A 16,711-nucleotide genomic window follows, 5' to 3' on the forward strand; every position below is an offset into this window, starting at 1 on the left:
ACTAAAAGCCCAAGAAGGCATAACACACACGCGATATTTCCTACACGCAGTCTATTATTTATCTATACGCAGTTAATTATTCGTATGGGAAAACCACATTCGCCGAGTACACGATGCAGTATTAAATACTAATCAGACCACACGAAGGAAAATGAAGTGCAGCATTGGTATTACAATAATACCGACACACCTCCCCCCTGGAAGACGACTACCAATAACAGGTGAGTAGGCGAGACTTGTAACGATTGACAACCACACAGGTACAGGAAACCGACAACTTATTAATGTTCCACACTAGCATGCCGTTGGTAGAGGAGGACGAATTCACCGTATATCGTAAGGAACCAATCCCACAGGCATCTATAGTAGTACTAATAATATCAAAAACAGAAACGAAATATTTGGCGATAGATGATTACCGAAAACACCACTTTGCGATAACTAAGGAAAACTTGCGTCAATTTATCAGTGGGACTAACGGAAACAAGGTATGCGAATTTCCACCAACGCTGGGGGGGAGGGGCTAAGTGGTTGCTTTCAAAGCTCGAATGAGCGAACAGGAGGAGGACATCAGCTTTCTGCAGAGAGTGTCGCAGATGCGGAAAACTCACTTGCCCACTCGGCGGAACCAGAAGCACAGAAAAAAAGAAGAAACTGCCTGATTGCCACATTAAGCTGGACATTAAAAATGCCTTTAACACAGCCAGGAGGAACGTCATAATGGAGGCGTTGCACAATCTCCAAGTGCCGACGAGCATTGTGGAGGTTACAAGGTCGTACCTTAGCGATCGTACTACCAGGTACGAGACGACGACAGGCATCCAAGAGCATGCTGTCACCTGTGGTGTCCCTCAAGGCTCCGTCTTAGACCCAACCCTAAGGAACATCATGTATGATGGTGTCCTTAGACTGGAGCTTCCAGATCGATCCCACCTAGTCGGATTCGCGAATGACGGCAGTAGTTGCCGTCGCCAAGACAATCCAGCAAGTAGGGAATTCATGCAATGCCGCAATTGCGCGGTTACATAGGCTGTATAGTGTCTGTCCTTCTACCAAATGTACCTGTTGAGGCCTCATAAGCTGGTGGAATTATTAGGCGACCAACAATAATTTAATCTTCTGGGGCTGAGTAAATTCAGGATCGGCTAACGTACGACTATAACGTACGTTGATTTGATTTTGGATATCAGTAGTTAATGATGATAATATCAACACTGCCTTTTTCGTGATCTTTAAGTTATCCCTACCAGGCCAGCGATGAGATTATGGTAACCTGAGGGGGGATAGCTGAGGGGGTCCGGCTGGTCGATGAAGACGACTAGTATTTCCATCTGTATTAATTTTTGCATTCAAAACAATGTGGTCATGATGGCCAGCTACAATCTCTTTCTATTAATCATTCATATGTTGCCTGGCGTACAAACACTCTTCCTTTCCTTTATGACGATTACATAGGAAATTCTCAAGATAGTCCTTTAGACGGATCGTCCGTCTTTCCTTTGCTTTAGTGAGATGATCTTTGGTTCCTCTGTAAGAACTTTACCGCTAGTCCTAAGCTGTGCCTTGGGCTCCAGGTTTTCGCCAGTTTTTCGGGGCCAGATGGTATTCCATCCAAAAATATGGCTTCATATTTTTTCACGAGGTCTGTGTCTGTGAGTGCCTTAACTAGTTCGTGGAACTTGACATCTTTTTTTGGGATTAGAACCACAAGTGGGTGAGCTGTCTTAGAAGTAACCTTGTTTAAGGCGTCGCTCTGTTGAATCTTTTGTAAATTTTACAAATCAGCTTTTTGATAGCTGTACTTCTATCAATTTGCTAATCAATCCTGTCTGACGGGGTCTGATTTGAATCTCATGATTGAGTGTTTTTTTGTTTTTCAAAAGCTTTAACGATTGAACTGCCATGTGGCTTGTGTTCAGGTTGTGATCAAATAGAAAAGGAGTACGTCGGGGTCACCAAATGTTTATCCGTATAGGGTTATGCGGCTACTATCGTCGAACTTGAACTAGGCATAACGGTAGAAGGACTGACTACTGTTATCCTGGGTTATTCAAGGGTCTTCTCGGGATGAACAGTCGCTTGCTGTGGTCAGGCTGAGGTTGATGTGCGGGAATAAAGGATTTGGGATCATATTGAAAGGTCTTGGGGGGTGGGTTGTTTGTGTTCGGTTCGATGTTCCTTCGGCGGTCCTTCTGACGGGACAACTCACTCAGATGCAATTACGTATAGGTGGTTCTACTGGTGGTCCTTTTGGCAGGAGCAACACTCAAAAGCTATTACGTATAGATGGTTCGTACTAGCGGTCCTTCTGACGGGAGCATCACTCTAAGTAGGTTAGTTTTAAGTACCACGAGATTATACTGAGTAACGAACCGATTCACTCTATATTCGCAGCTGTCTTTATTATGCACCAGGGGATCTTTTATAAGATCAGATCAGATCAAAAAGGTTAATGTTAACGAAATGTTGACTCTGATCGCTTGGTATTGGGTTTCTGCTGAGCTCGCTGGTCGGTCATTCTTATCGCTGATACTGCTGATTTCGGTTTCTGGCCCGACTGTCAATCAATTTTATAATAAAAATGTTGAAAATAGCCCAATCATTTAATTATATGGGAGCTATAGGATATAGTCTCCCAAACCTTATGAAATTTGGCAGAACGGATTAGTTTATTCAAAATAAAATCTATATCCCCATTTTCTAGCTTAAAACACACAATATTTTTAATACAAATTCTGAAATCTTAATGAAATGTGGCAGATAGTTTCATCTAGATACATCTAGCTTAAAAAACAAAAAAGTTATACCATTTCCGATCATTTAGATAGAATTTTGTAGATAAGATATGTGGCCAAAAATAAAATCTGAGGAAAGTCCCAACCCTCTAACTAGAAAATCACCAATGTTATGGCATTTCCGATCATTCGGTGATATGACAGCTATAGGATATAGTCCAACTTATATACTGCGTGCAAGGGAAAGAAGGATGTATGGGAAGTTTGAAGCCGATAGCTTTAAAACGGAGAGGCTTGTTTGCGTAAAAACAGGCAGATGGACTGACGGACATGCTCATATCGACTCAGGAGGTCATCCTGATCAATAATATATATACTTTATAGGATCGGAGATGTCTCCTTCACTGCGTTGCACACTTTTGACCTAAAACTACAGTCCTCTGCAACGCTATAATAATTCGACTTAGACAAGGCCAAACATAACTTAACTACTACTACTACGTTACCCAAAGTAAAGCAGTAAAGAAACCCCGCCGATAGAAAGGCGGCGGGATTGGAGAAAGTTAACGGCGAGAAACGGAGGAGCAAAAGATTAACGGCAGGAAGCGAGAGTTGCAAGGAGTAACGGGCACCTCAGGCACTATATAAAGAGGCCCTCTGGAGCAAATCGGGACCGAGTCTTCTAGGGAAGCTGGAAGAGTTGAGTGAAAGACCCCCCGTGGGTTAGTCTGACATTCAAGCGGGCAAGTTTCCTTGGAGGAATTAGGAGTATAGGCTGAAGGACCCCCTGTGGGTAAGTCCGACAGTCTCAAGTGCGGGATTTAAAGCGAGTGCGAAGGATCTGCGATCAGTAGCTTAAGGACCCCCTGTGGGTAAGTCCGGCGGCGGTACGCGAATCAGCCAAATAGCGGAAAGCAAGGAGGAAGTGGGAAAGGATCATGGATCCGCGGCAAAACTAAAGCCCAAGGGTAAAACGAGTCGGGTTAAGTTATTAACGGACACAACAGGTATCCTGGTGTCGTAGCGGTAGCGACGGGTCAGCCTGGCGAACGCCTTGCCTGCTCCTGACCGTTCAAGCCAGGTGTGATCCTGCCAGCTCGGGAATTCAAGACCACAAGTGAAACCACGCAGGGACACCCCGGGAAAGTCATTAGAATCCTGATCCAGGCGCTGGGGCGTATGCACAGCATATCACCTGGAGTTAAAGGAGACGCGACGCCAAAACCTCTGGTCTACCATAGATCCTGCGGAGCATAGGCACGCATGTGTTTGGAGGTGAGTGGCGAACGCGACCGGGGGCGTGTCCTGTGGGGTAGGTAGGCCCTTCGTGCCCTGATCCGGCCGCCAAGCAGCGAGAAGAATATCCTGCCCGGCGTATGCCTGGGAGGTGAGCTCGGTCTGCTAACACGGATTAGGTGCCGGCCACGGCGAAAGGGCATTCCCAGTGAGCCAAAGATACCGAAGGTCCACGGCACCCGCAAAGGAGACGCAGCAACTGAAGCGGCGACGACGAGGGAGCAACGGCGACGACGAGGGAGCAGCAGCGACGTCGGAAGAGCAGCGACGACGAGGGAGCAGCAACGTCAGAAGAGCAGCGGCGACGAGGGAGCGGCGGCGACGGACGAGCAGCGGCAGCAGAAGAGCAGCGATGAAGACAACAGCAATAACACAGGCCCCGCAACCACACACGACCTGCCGGGCGCAAGGGGAGGGCGTGTGTATTGGCACCAACCCGGAGCGGGGATCGACGGGAGGACGAGCGGTCGGTCGGCTGAGCCAAGCAGCCGGTGAGATTCACCCTTTTGTAAATTTAACATAATAAAGGGGATTTGTATTAAACGAAGCATACCGTGTTATTTCTGGGCTCGGGCAATCACGTTGAATCTATAAATTCGGTGGAAAGTACCCCCAACCTCTGTGAGCTAGTCGCGGCATTTGTTGCGAACAAACATTAGCAAAAACAGTTCATTACAAGCATTAGCTAGTCGCCCCCCGACCCGCAACAACGAAAAGGCCAGCCCAGCCTGAGAAGCTTCATGGTCAAATGGATTTAGCATCTGTAGACTGTAGATTCCATCGTTGCCTTTACTTCTACACCTCTTGAGACGATATCTGCCAGTTTATATTTAGTTGGTACATGCCGCCACGTGCTATCCTCTGACCACTCTTGAATATCAGCAACTCCATTCGATACGACGATGGATGGGAACGTATCCAATGAAGACCACCTTCTGAATCTGACCAATATATACCGCGTTCGATCGGTACTTTTATAAGAGGCTTGATTTTGCGGCAGAGGTCTGCGAGAAGGTGAGCGCCACATAACTCAAGAAGGGTGAGCGTCTTTGTCTCTACTACTTCTCGCGGCTCTACTTTGTTCTTTTCAGTCAAAAATGAGACTTTAATGGTGATATCGGCTCACTCATCATAAATCTCGGTATTGAGATATCTTCTAACTGTGATAAGGCAAGGTGAATTTTGTTCCACGCAATGGAATCGACTCATCCCAATCTAGCTTATTAAGCCAAAGTTCCTGCAACAGGATCTATCCTTTAATAAGGATCGGGCTTAATAAGCCAAGGGGGTCGAAAAGCTTCGATGTCACCGAAAGAATAATCCGCTTTTGACCCATGACTGACATATCAATTTCGAATTTAAACAGGTCATCTTTAGGAACCCAAACAATTCCTAATGTTTTTATCAGCTCTAACTCCGAAAGTGTTATTGGCTTAACCGTGCTCTCGGATGCAGTAACTTCAGGCGAGTTTGAAAACCACTTACTCAATTCAAACCCAGCGTTTTGAAGAACCTGTGTTACTTCAGACTTAATTGTCTTTAGCTCCTCCACGCAACCACCACAAGTTAACATGTCGTCGACGTAAAAGTCAGACCCAATAACTTTAGCAGCTCGAGGGAATGTATTTTTCGCAGATTCCTTCAACCTCTTCAAACACCTTATGGCCAGGAATGGGGCTGGTGCAGTGCCATAAGTAACGGTGTTGAGCTTGCACAATTTCAAGGACTCAGACGGGTCTTTTCTCCACACTATCAACTGGTATCGTCGATCTGCTTCATTTACCATCACTTGGCGATACATCTTTTTTATATCGGCTATCAGAAACCGAAGAAGAATTGAGTACAGCTCTTCCTGAATTGTTGGACCCACCAAATCATTTCAACATTTTTGTGTGGATGTCTTACAGGACGCATCAAAAACGACTCGTAGTTTGGTCGTTGTTCTTTGAGGCCGTAAGACACACTGGTGGGGTATTACGTAGTGTGGAGTAGCAAGAACATCATTGCTTACAGGAGACATATGACTTAGGGATTCGTATTCTTCTATGAATTCCACATACTTTTTCTTTAAGATGAGATCCGAACTCGAGATAGTCTTTTCTCGAGCGACAAAAAACGGCGTTTGGCTATCTCGAATGAGTTGCCCAAAACGCTTGGATCCGCCTTAAATGGAAATCTGAAAGCAGTATTCTAGTAGTTTTTTGATAATGTTCCCCACACAACTCCTGTTCTGGAGACAAAATCTTTTTGGAAGATGGAATTTCTTCCAATGTCCAGAATTTTTTCAAATTGTGATCTATCGATTCTAATATTTCTTCCTGGCAATTCAGGGTTGTTGAGAAGTTGAAAAGTTGAATTTGCCATATATTTTCCGGATACTATCCATCCAAGAAGCGTTTTTTGCAGTATGGGATGGTTCGGACCTTGCTTTATTTGGCTAACGGACCAAAGTTCGAAGAATGACTCAGCTCCAATTAACATATCTATCCGCTGAGGTTTATAAAAATATGGGTCTGCTAAGGGAAAGTTCTTTAGTAGGGTCCAATCCACTGAATTCACGTTCACTGACTGGTCAGGGTGATAGCCTGAAATGGTTTTTAAAATCCAAAAGTCGAACGGAAACTCGCTACCATTGATTCTCGACTTCACCACGGTGTGGATCTTTTTCTTTACTTGTGAATTAGTTTGACCAATTCCAAGCAAGTTGATGCACGATTCCTCCCTACGGATCTGTAAGCGTTGAGCAAGATCTTCAGTAATGAAGTTCATTTGTGACCCTTTGTCAAGTAATGCTCGGGCCAATATGTGCTCGCCACTTTTCGTTCGAACGCTTACGATCGACGTCACTAACAATACCTTTTCTAGAGCCGACGCATGCAAAGCATGTGAAGTAGAAGGGCCCTCATTCGTTAACGCTGAAGGAGGATTTTCTGTTGGTGGTGGTAACGCTAAGTTATTTTCAGTCAGTAAATCGGTGCAGAAGTTTATGGTGCGATCTTGCACAGATTTGACATCGAGTTGATTTGCACTTCGCAACGGTGTGACCTTTTCGCAGACAATTTAGACAGAGAGTTGCTGACTTGACAAACTCAAACCTTTGCATTACAGCAAGGCGAGCGAACGGACTGCACTGGGCCACAAAATGGTCCTGAGCGTTGCAATAACTGCAAGCTGGTTTGGCGTTACCAGAGGAGCAAGCCAACGAACTTCTATTAAATCGCTTGCTAAGCCCAGTTTTCTCCTGTTTTGTTTTTCCAGTCTCTTCAGCGAATACATGCTGGAACCTACGATTTAATACCTTTTCGAAATCGGAGCACAGCGGCAATTCCTCATAATCCAGTGACTCTTCCCATTTTTGCTTGGTCACTGGATCTTCTCTACTCAAAACTAAATATATAATCATAGAGTTTGCAATTTTAGTGTCATCTCCTATGGATAATAATGATCCATAAATCGATGACACGGTGTCGATGAGACCCCTCAACGACGACGCAGACGGCTGGGAAATTTTCGGAAGGCTGAATAATTGACTTATTTGGTTCGCAAAGATGAGACATTCGTTATCATAGACTCTTATTAGACTAGCGATAGCTTTGTCATAATTACTCTCGGTGACTTGGAATACCTTGATAGTTCCTAAGGCTTTACCAGAGAGGTAAGAAATTAAATGATTAAATTTCTCAATAGCAGGAATGTTCTCAATAACCCGAGTTGGGGCTGCAGAAATTGCCGTAGCTGGGCGGGAGTCCTCAGCATTACATAAGGACATAATCCTTGCCTTGGTTGTGATTGTTAATTCTTCCAACTCGGCTCCAAATTCATCCATTTCGTCTAACTGCTCGATCTGGTCTTGCAACTCATTTGCTTTGGAAATTGTCTCATCTAAAACCTGAAGCCTACATTCTAGCAAGGTCTTTTCGAGAGGAACTGATCCAGCTTCCAAACGTTCCTATTTTGGAATTAATTTTGGGTTTATTACTCTCCATTCTACAATTATTTATTTTCTAAAAAAAAGCGAATTCGTTGCAATTTAAATAATTAAAAATTATTTAAAATTTAATAAATAAATACAATTTTAATATGTATATAAAATTAAATATATTTTAATTTTAATTTCGGCATAAACAACGAAAACAATAATAATTAATTAATTTCCGAAATTACTTTTTTTAAAAAAGTTTATTTTAAAGTAATTCTGTGGATTGTAATTTATTATTTTTTATAATAAAAAATAAATGATTAATTTTCAACGAAACCAACGAAAACAATAATTAATTAATTAATTGATAGTCGAATAAAATATAGTCGAGGCACTGAGTATTTAAATATTTTTTCGCCAATGATACCGAAAACAATATACCGAACCAATAGGTATCGCGTCACTTGGCGTTCCGTTGAACAAAAGGCGCCAAAATTGCGTATACGTGCATTCATACAGCAGCAGATAAGTTCACTGCTGCATCTATTTGTATGTAAACCAAATTATGTATGCACAAAAAACATAGAATAATTTTTGGCTGGACTTTATCTATTTTATTTGGCAAATATTTTCACTTTTTTTCAATATTCATTTCTTCTCTTTATCTTAAAGCGGACGGACGTGTTTTATTTGTGCGCACTGCGTTTTTATTTTCATAAACAATTGGTTTTTATTCCTATACATACAAAAACAAAATAAACAAATTTCAATCTTTAGATCCGTATCGCTTCGCGTGTGCAGTGATATAGTTGGAGGTAAAATAATAATTTGATTCATTTTCCTTCCAAACATAGCCCTGCTCTGCTTCTACATCTTTTACCGTATTGCTTCTATTCTAATGCTTCTATTCTCGCTCAATAAAGATTCGTATCTCTATTCTTTGCATTTTACTAACTCGTACTAACTGCTCTCTTTAATCTCCCCCTTTCGTGTCCCTGGTACAGTGGTACAAGGTTCATCAATAATACTAATAAATTAATTATTTAATTTTTAATAATTATGGAATTTAAACTGATCTGTGCGCTGAAGTCTTGTAATAAGACAATATCGTCTTCCCAGCCTACCATCCACTGCTGGCTCTGTGAAAACGTTTTTCGCGCTAAGTGTGCCGATTTCACGGCCTCAGTTTCGAATGCTATTTCACGTAGGTCTGGCATCCACTTTTGCTGTGATGGTTGTCGTACTATTTAGGACGAAATGAGATCGTTCATGAGGCAGACTAAAAGTGGATTCAAGGAGTTGATTAGCGGTTTTTGTAAAATCAATGACCAACTCTGTGCCCTCCATACACAGTTTAGTAGTCTTTAACTACTAAATGAGTCTCCAAAGCGTAAGAAATCCTCTTTTAGTGATGTGCTTGTGGCGAATAATCTTCAGCCTGCTCAGCCGACAACTATGCAGCCGCTTATACCTCTGGCCACCACAAGAGTCGTACCTGAGAAAAATTCGGCTTCCGAATATCTCGCAATTAAAGATATGTCCTCTGTGGCATCGCTTCAAGTGATCCCAGACCCAATAATTCAAACCCCTTTAACAGTCACCAAACAGGGGAATCAACCTTCCGGACCCCCGGTACGTACTGATGGCGCAGTATTAAATATGTCGGCACCAAAACACTTGCAGGTGATCCCACCATCGAAACATATTTTTGTTTCCCGACTTGCCCCTGATACTTCTGAGATTGATATCTCGGCTTACATCAAAGCCAAAACAAAAGTCGATATAAAGGTGGTGGATATTACAAAATTTAAATATTCATACACCACACACACGTCATCTTTCAAAATAGCTTTTAACCAGAGAACATTTTCGTCCAAGAACATAAGCCAAGTACGGTGAAAAAAAGATAACCAAACTTGTGGGTGTAAAACTCCCACATGTTACGGCCACTGATCAACCTTCCACCTCATCTTCCTCAGTTTCAAAAAACTAATGTCTTCACTAACACTTACCTATCAGAATACTAGAGAGTTGCTTAGTAAACTTCCCAAACTGTATTCTGATAGTTCTTTCTTTGCATCTCACATTATTGTATTTACAGAAACTTGGTTAAAGCCGGAGATCTTAAGCTCCGAAGTTTTTTTCTAGTAGGTACACCACTTTTAGATGTGATAGAACTCTGCGAAGGGGAGGAGGACTCCAAACTCGCTTCTGAAGAGGTAAAATCGCAAGAATTTGGTGACATTGAATTCCTTTGCATCAAAATCACTTTGTCCGATCGATCTTTGTATGTAACCTGTTCTTACATACCACCTTCGTCCGAACCGCCAACATACTGGCAACATTTGTCCGCTATTCGTTTGGTTTTCGATCGTCTATCTGATGGAGACCAGTTGATGGCTCTGGATGACTTTAATATCCCAGAACTTATGTGGTCAAATGTTGAAAATTCACCGTCTTTACAGCTTAACTCCCACCACGACTTCCCTGCGGGCATGTTTGACATGTCACTCATGTCGGGCAAATTAACCACGTTAGAAATTCTTTAGTTCGGCTGTTGGACTTATGTTTTGTTTCTGATCCTGATGGAATTACTCTTTCCAGATCTTTGCCCCTTACTAACCCTGAGAATCCATATCATCCCTTTCTTGAGGTTTCAATCGAAAACAATTCCTTAATTGACCTTAAGTCTACACTTAAATCTCAAAAAGTTCGTTTCTTTCGTAAGGCTGACTTTATGAAATTAAATAAGTTAATTTCGGAATTTTATTGGTCTGATTTACTGGCATGCGAAAATATAAACATCGCATTACAAAAATATCCGTCCTGTTCAACGAGTCCGCCTTAGTATACAAGGCACCTTATAAATTTAAGGAATAGTATGAGTAGACTTTTAAATAGACATACGTTATCTGGCTGTACAGTTAGTTATTCAAAATACTTAGTAGCTCGGTCCAATTTCACCGTGCATAACGCAGAATGTTATAGGAGTTATATTCGCCCCTGCAGGATTCAGTTTACTCAGGATCCGAAGCAGTTTTATAACTTTGTAAACACTAAGCGTAAACATGTATCTTTTCCTTCACTGCCTACGTTTGAGAACTCTTATGCGAACACTGATCAGGCAACGGCCGATCTCTTTGCCCAGTTTTTCAAACTACGTATTTACCTAGCAGCAGTTCAGCTCAGCCTTACACTTATAATATTCAATCAGCCAACCTTATATTTTGCCCATCTTTCGATCAAAGTGATGTGTTATCGGATCTTCTTAACGGGCTTACCGTGTATTCGCCCTGATGGAGTACTAGGCTGTGTTCTGAAGAACTACGCCGAGGCTCTGAGCAAACCGCTTTTAAAACTCTTTAATCTATCGCTAGATACTTCGATCTTTCCCCTTATGTGGAAGGAATCTTTCATTATTCCGCTGCATAAAAAATGGAAAAAATCCGACGCTGCAAATTATAGAGGCATATCTAAATTGTCAGCAATTCCTAAGCTTTTTGATAAACTTATCACTCCACATTTGCAACACCTATGTAGTTCAATAAAAAATCCGTGCCAGCATGGCTTCATGAAGCGCCGCTCCCCCACTACCAACTTATTGCAGCTAACATCTCTTATCACGGATGGGTTCCGGAATGGCTTACAGACAGACGTCATTTACACTGACTTCAGTAAAGCATTTGACTCTGTTAATCATTCGCTTCTTATAAGTAAACTCAGTCTTTTGGGATTCCCAACTGATCTTCTTATCTGGATTCTAGACCAGTCTACCAGTCTAGACTTCATTCCGATTTGGATAAACTTCAAAATTGGTGTTTAGCAAATAACCTTAAGCTTAATGGATCAAAATGTAAACTCACGTCTTTTTACCGTTCTAGTCCTCGCCAGGCTATGTACGTTCTCTATGGGAACGCCTTAGAACGATTAACTCAGGTTAACGATCTAGGTGTCCTATTAGATTTGAGACTTAAATTTACCGACCATATATCTACCATGGTCAATAAAGCTATGGGTGTGCTTGGTTTTATTAAAAGATGGTCAAAAGAGTTTAATGACCCGTACATAACTAAAACGTTATATACATCATTGGTCCGTCCGATTCTTGAGTATGGATCGTGTGTCTGGAGTCCTCAATACGGAGTACACCAAGATCACATAGAATCTGTACAAAAAAAGTTCCTTACTTTCGCTCCTACGGGACTCAATTGAGAGCAATTCACTTCCCCTCTTATCGTAGTAGATGTTTACTAATCAACCATCATTAACAAGCCGTAGAACGATGCTGGGTGTCATGTTTCTATATAATCTTATTTATGGAAATATAGACAGCCAGCATTTACTAAACTTTCGTCCTCTACTCCTCAGCCGTTGTAGTTCGACATATGCCCAACACGGTCCGTTCAGGGTATTATGTTCGGACTACAATGGTCTCTACCACATCTTGTCACCTTGCTCTACTAACAATCTTAAATCGCTTATATTAACCGCCGTATCTGTGCAACACTCTTCCTTGTGATATCTTTCTCCTACTCTTCGCTTACACTATCTCGGATCTATTCCCGCGATTCGAGCCGCGGCAGCGTCCCTCGATCGGTTGGACGGGAGGTGGGCTGTACGCATGCAGTGGAAACCGCGCAAAAAATATTTACAATACCGAGAACGAAGGATAGGAGGCGACAGTGATTATGGAATAAATTAAGCGTCTCAATTTTGTCCACAGGCAACTGTTCATTTATGTTGGCAATATCTATGGCAGATATTATGTTGGCAGTATATATAAACTTTTTTATTCACTTTAGCTGTACTATTTTGAGTACGTATGCGCCAAGAATTAAAAGAAGGGTGCAATATTCCAGCACAAGAAGAATATTAATTTGTCTTTTCTCGACTTTCAATTTATTGCACAAATACCTGCGGTTCTAAGTTCGGATCCTGTAATCCTGCTTCCACTTTCCTGGTACAATCGATGCAGATGCAGGGCATGGGGATGACGATGAATTCTTCCAGTTAATACTGATGCAAAATAAATCCTGCCAGTTGCCAGTTGATAAATAAAATTGTTGTTTCGCGACGCGGACTTTAAATTGTTTTCCTTTTTTTATTGTTCATTGTTTTTTATACCCTTGCAGAGGGTATTATAATTTTGGTCAAAAGTGTGCAACGCAGTGAAGAAGACATCTCCGACCCTATAAAGTATATATATTCTTGATCAGGATCACCTCCTGAGTCGATATGAGCATGTCCGTCTGTCCGTCTGTCTGTCTGTCTGTTTCTATGAAAACTAGTCTCTCAGTTTTAAAGCTATCGAGTTGAAACTTTGCACACACCCTTCTTTCTGTTGCAGGCAGTACTTCGTTGTTAAGATAGAGGGTTGGGACTTTCCACACATGTTATATTTGATCAACATATCTTATGTACAAAATTTCATAAGGATCGGCCGACTATATCCTATAGCTGTCATACAACGATGGGAATTGGCATAACTTTTGTGTTTTTTAAGTTAGAAAGATGGGACTTGGTACAGATTCTATTTTGGACAAAATAATCTGATTTGCCAAATTTCATAAGGATCGTCCGCCTATATACGATCCGCTATATATCTAATAATATAAGATGCGTGGCGCCACCTAGCGGACTGCGACTCAACTGCAAGGGTATATAAACTTCGGCTCCGCCCGAAGTTAGCTTTCCTTTCTTGTTTATATATTCTTTATGTTTCCCTGTCACTAGTTGCTTTGTTTTATTAAACTATAATAAACACAGTCCACCCGGGGGCGCCAAAATGTTAAATGAGATTATTTTATCTTAACGAAATAATTAAAAGAAGGATGCGTATTAAAAACTTTCGAAAACGACGAAATATAAAATGCGTGCACTCGGCTATACGTTTAATTGGATATGTAAGCAATAATAAAATATAGCCTAGCTTATCTATTGCGGTGAAGCGGGCCGAATTTGCAAGAGAGCGCAACTGAGCTTTTAGATCGCTCCCACTCCGCTTCAGTTTTTTTGTTATTCATTAATGTATCTAATCATGCTACACTATTTGTTACACAAATTATAAACAGAATCAGAAAAGTGTATTAAGCATAAATAAAATTTAATTATACACGCAATCAATAAATCTCTCCTAATCATAGACCTAAAACAGGAAAAACTATTTCGTAAAACAACAACAACCTCCAAATCTACTAGAGTTACAAGCCAAAAGCCTTGCTGCCAATGACATACCCACTAATGTAGTTTAATTTTTAAAACTTCTCTAAATTTAATAATAATAATAAATGTATGTATAATGTGCGAGAACGCCAGAGTGAATTATTTTTTTAGAGAATCTATTTTTAAGACCATAATAAAAAAGGTCTCCACCAAAACATGTTCTCCCTCGGCCCCGTCCTGTCTTATATTGTGACTTTCTTTCTTTTCGCCACACCGTTTCAAAAGTTAACAGATTTTCTTAAATACTATATTCGAAATATTTTTAATAAATCGTAAATTAAAAAAGAAAAAATATGGCAGTCTAGTCAATTTGCAATTTTGCGATATATATATAGGAAATATATTTACCATCATTATAATGTTTAGCAATATATAGCTATTTTTATATATAAACGACGTGATATCGAAAACCATATAAAAAAACTGTTCAAGCATAGAAGGTTCTGCCTTCATCACTATCTCATTTTTATTTTTCATATGAAACGCATGAGAAGAAATTTCGTTTGTCTTAGGACCTAAATTCATTCGAATCGTGTTGAAGGTATGTTCGTATTGCGAACGATTAATTAGGCTTAATGTTGATACAAAATAAGCAAACATTAGTGCGATAGGACTCAGATAAGAGTCAACGTACAACTCATGGTTAAAAATCATAATGTTTTTATTTTCATTGTCGTCAGAGAGACTAAATAATAATTCCATTCCCATTATTCTGAAAAATAAATTCATTTAGCATGGATAAATACAAAAATAATAATTCATAGTTGATCCTAATATTTACCGCGTCCATGTTGTATTCTTTTTAATTATATGTTGCAACACCGGCAATTGGTATGAAAAGATACATACTATGTGAAATAAAAGCGCGAAAACCACAAAAATTAAGAGTTGATAAATCCATCTGTGGTAAAATTTATGTTTAAAATCATTTTAATACTGATAATATTATGTGGTACCGGTGCACTTTTCGATACAACGACCAATAAGTTCCAGCTACGATAAAGACAAGAAAGTACAAGCTTCCAGGTAATGAGGGTCGTAAGGTTGCTGCTAAATATAGCATAATAAGAGAAAAAATAGGAGCTAATAACATTGATGAGAAAGATTGGAGAAATAAATATAATTTCCAAAAACTTACAAGTTTTTAAAATTGATTGAATATAAACAATTATGAGCAATCTATTCATCTCAGCCAATTTCAAAGTACTGGGCCTGGAATTATTTTCCTGAATTTCATTACCAAAAAGCTTTTTATTGAAAACTTTAAAAAAAATCAAGCAAATAATTGTATTGAGAAGAATTAGAGCATCAGGAAAAATCCAATATGCAATAGGTCCAAAACTAAATTAAAAGTAATAAAAGTAAAAAGTAAAATAAAATATATATTTGATTTTATTTAACTTACCTGAGGCCTTTAAAATATAAAAACCCGATTTGTCGCAGAAGGTACGTAAATGCTTCAGTAGAATGTAGGTCAATGAAAAACAAATATGTTAAATTAACTATAATATGGCCAAATAAAAAGGTACCACTCAAAAAGCATAGGAGAATTATGTAAACACGTAATAAGGTACGTTGCTTTCGACTCTTACTTTGCAGCAGCCATGGGGATAAGAAAAACATAGACATATATGCAAATGAAATACAAACAGGACGAGCCAGCGACACTAAAAAAGGAAATATTTAATAAAATATATAATCATTCTAGAATCTTACCAAAAATAAGGGTAAAAGGCAACAAGAAGCGCATTAGTATAAGTAAAACGAGCTTAGACATTTTTTATATTTTAAAATATATATTATTACAAACCAATTTTTGACAATTAATAAATGGTTATCTTTATCTGAATGATTTATTGTGATGATTTTTCGTATACACATTACAGAGATATGTTCTGTGTAAACAGAACACTGTTATAAATCTGAACTCAAAGTAGTAGACGAAAATGGAAGGGGGCCCCTTACGGGCTCGTCGCCGGTATTATACGTCATCCAGAGGTTTTTTATATGATATCATATGTTTTTTTTCTTGCATGTATAGATCGGTAATTTATTTTAAAAAAAGACTCATAATATATATGTAATTACATAGAAGATTAAAGTTGCCCTCCTCCTAACAGCCGATTAATGCAATCAGAAATACTTCAAATGTCAGTCTGAGGTTTGCATAAGTCTGATCGAAAAATTTGGAACAATGAAACAGATCGGCTCAGTTTTATATGTGTTTGACAAACTTGACATTTATAACTTATGATTATCACGTGCCGAACAAGAATATTTTTTATATGCAATTTTGTACACCTATATAGCATATTTTCGTCACTAAAATTGATATCAGATATTTTGGGTTTCGCATGCAGGTTCGTCACCGGTACTTTACCTCGTCAAGAGGTTTTTATACCCTTGCAGAGGGTATTATAATTTTGGTCAAAAGTGTGCAACGCAGTGAAGGAGACATCTCCGACCCTATAAAGTATATATATTCTTGATCAGGATCACCTCCTGAGTCGATATGAGCATGTCCGTCTGTCTATCGGTT

The 16,711-nt window shown here is 39.9% G+C and overlaps 1 protein-coding gene across 1 annotated transcript in view; it reads right to left on the reverse strand.

The window, feature by feature from the left end:
- The window catches only part of LOC26514674 (piezo-type mechanosensitive ion channel component), a 437,306-nt gene extending 421,275 nt beyond the window's left edge, over nucleotides 1–16,031 (reverse strand). The window contains exons 1-6 of the mRNA XM_032453590.2: nucleotides 15,889–16,031; nucleotides 15,578–15,839; nucleotides 15,311–15,513; nucleotides 15,129–15,255; nucleotides 14,954–15,073; nucleotides 14,521–14,884 (exon numbers count right to left, since the gene is read on the reverse strand). Coding sequence (XP_032309481.1) covers nucleotides 14,521–14,884; nucleotides 14,954–15,073; nucleotides 15,129–15,255; nucleotides 15,311–15,513; nucleotides 15,578–15,839; nucleotides 15,889–15,949 — 1,137 coding nt within the window. The 5' untranslated portion in view covers nucleotides 15,950–16,031. The remainder of the gene's footprint in view (nucleotides 1–14,520; nucleotides 14,885–14,953; nucleotides 15,074–15,128; nucleotides 15,256–15,310; nucleotides 15,514–15,577; nucleotides 15,840–15,888) is intronic.
- Between the last annotated feature and the right edge of the window lie 680 nt (nucleotides 16,032–16,711).

This window comes from Drosophila ananassae, chromosome 2R, assembly GCF_017639315.1.
Source record: "Drosophila ananassae strain 14024-0371.13 chromosome 2R, ASM1763931v2, whole genome shotgun sequence".
Taxonomy (NCBI): domain Eukaryota; kingdom Metazoa; phylum Arthropoda; class Insecta; order Diptera; family Drosophilidae; genus Drosophila; species Drosophila ananassae.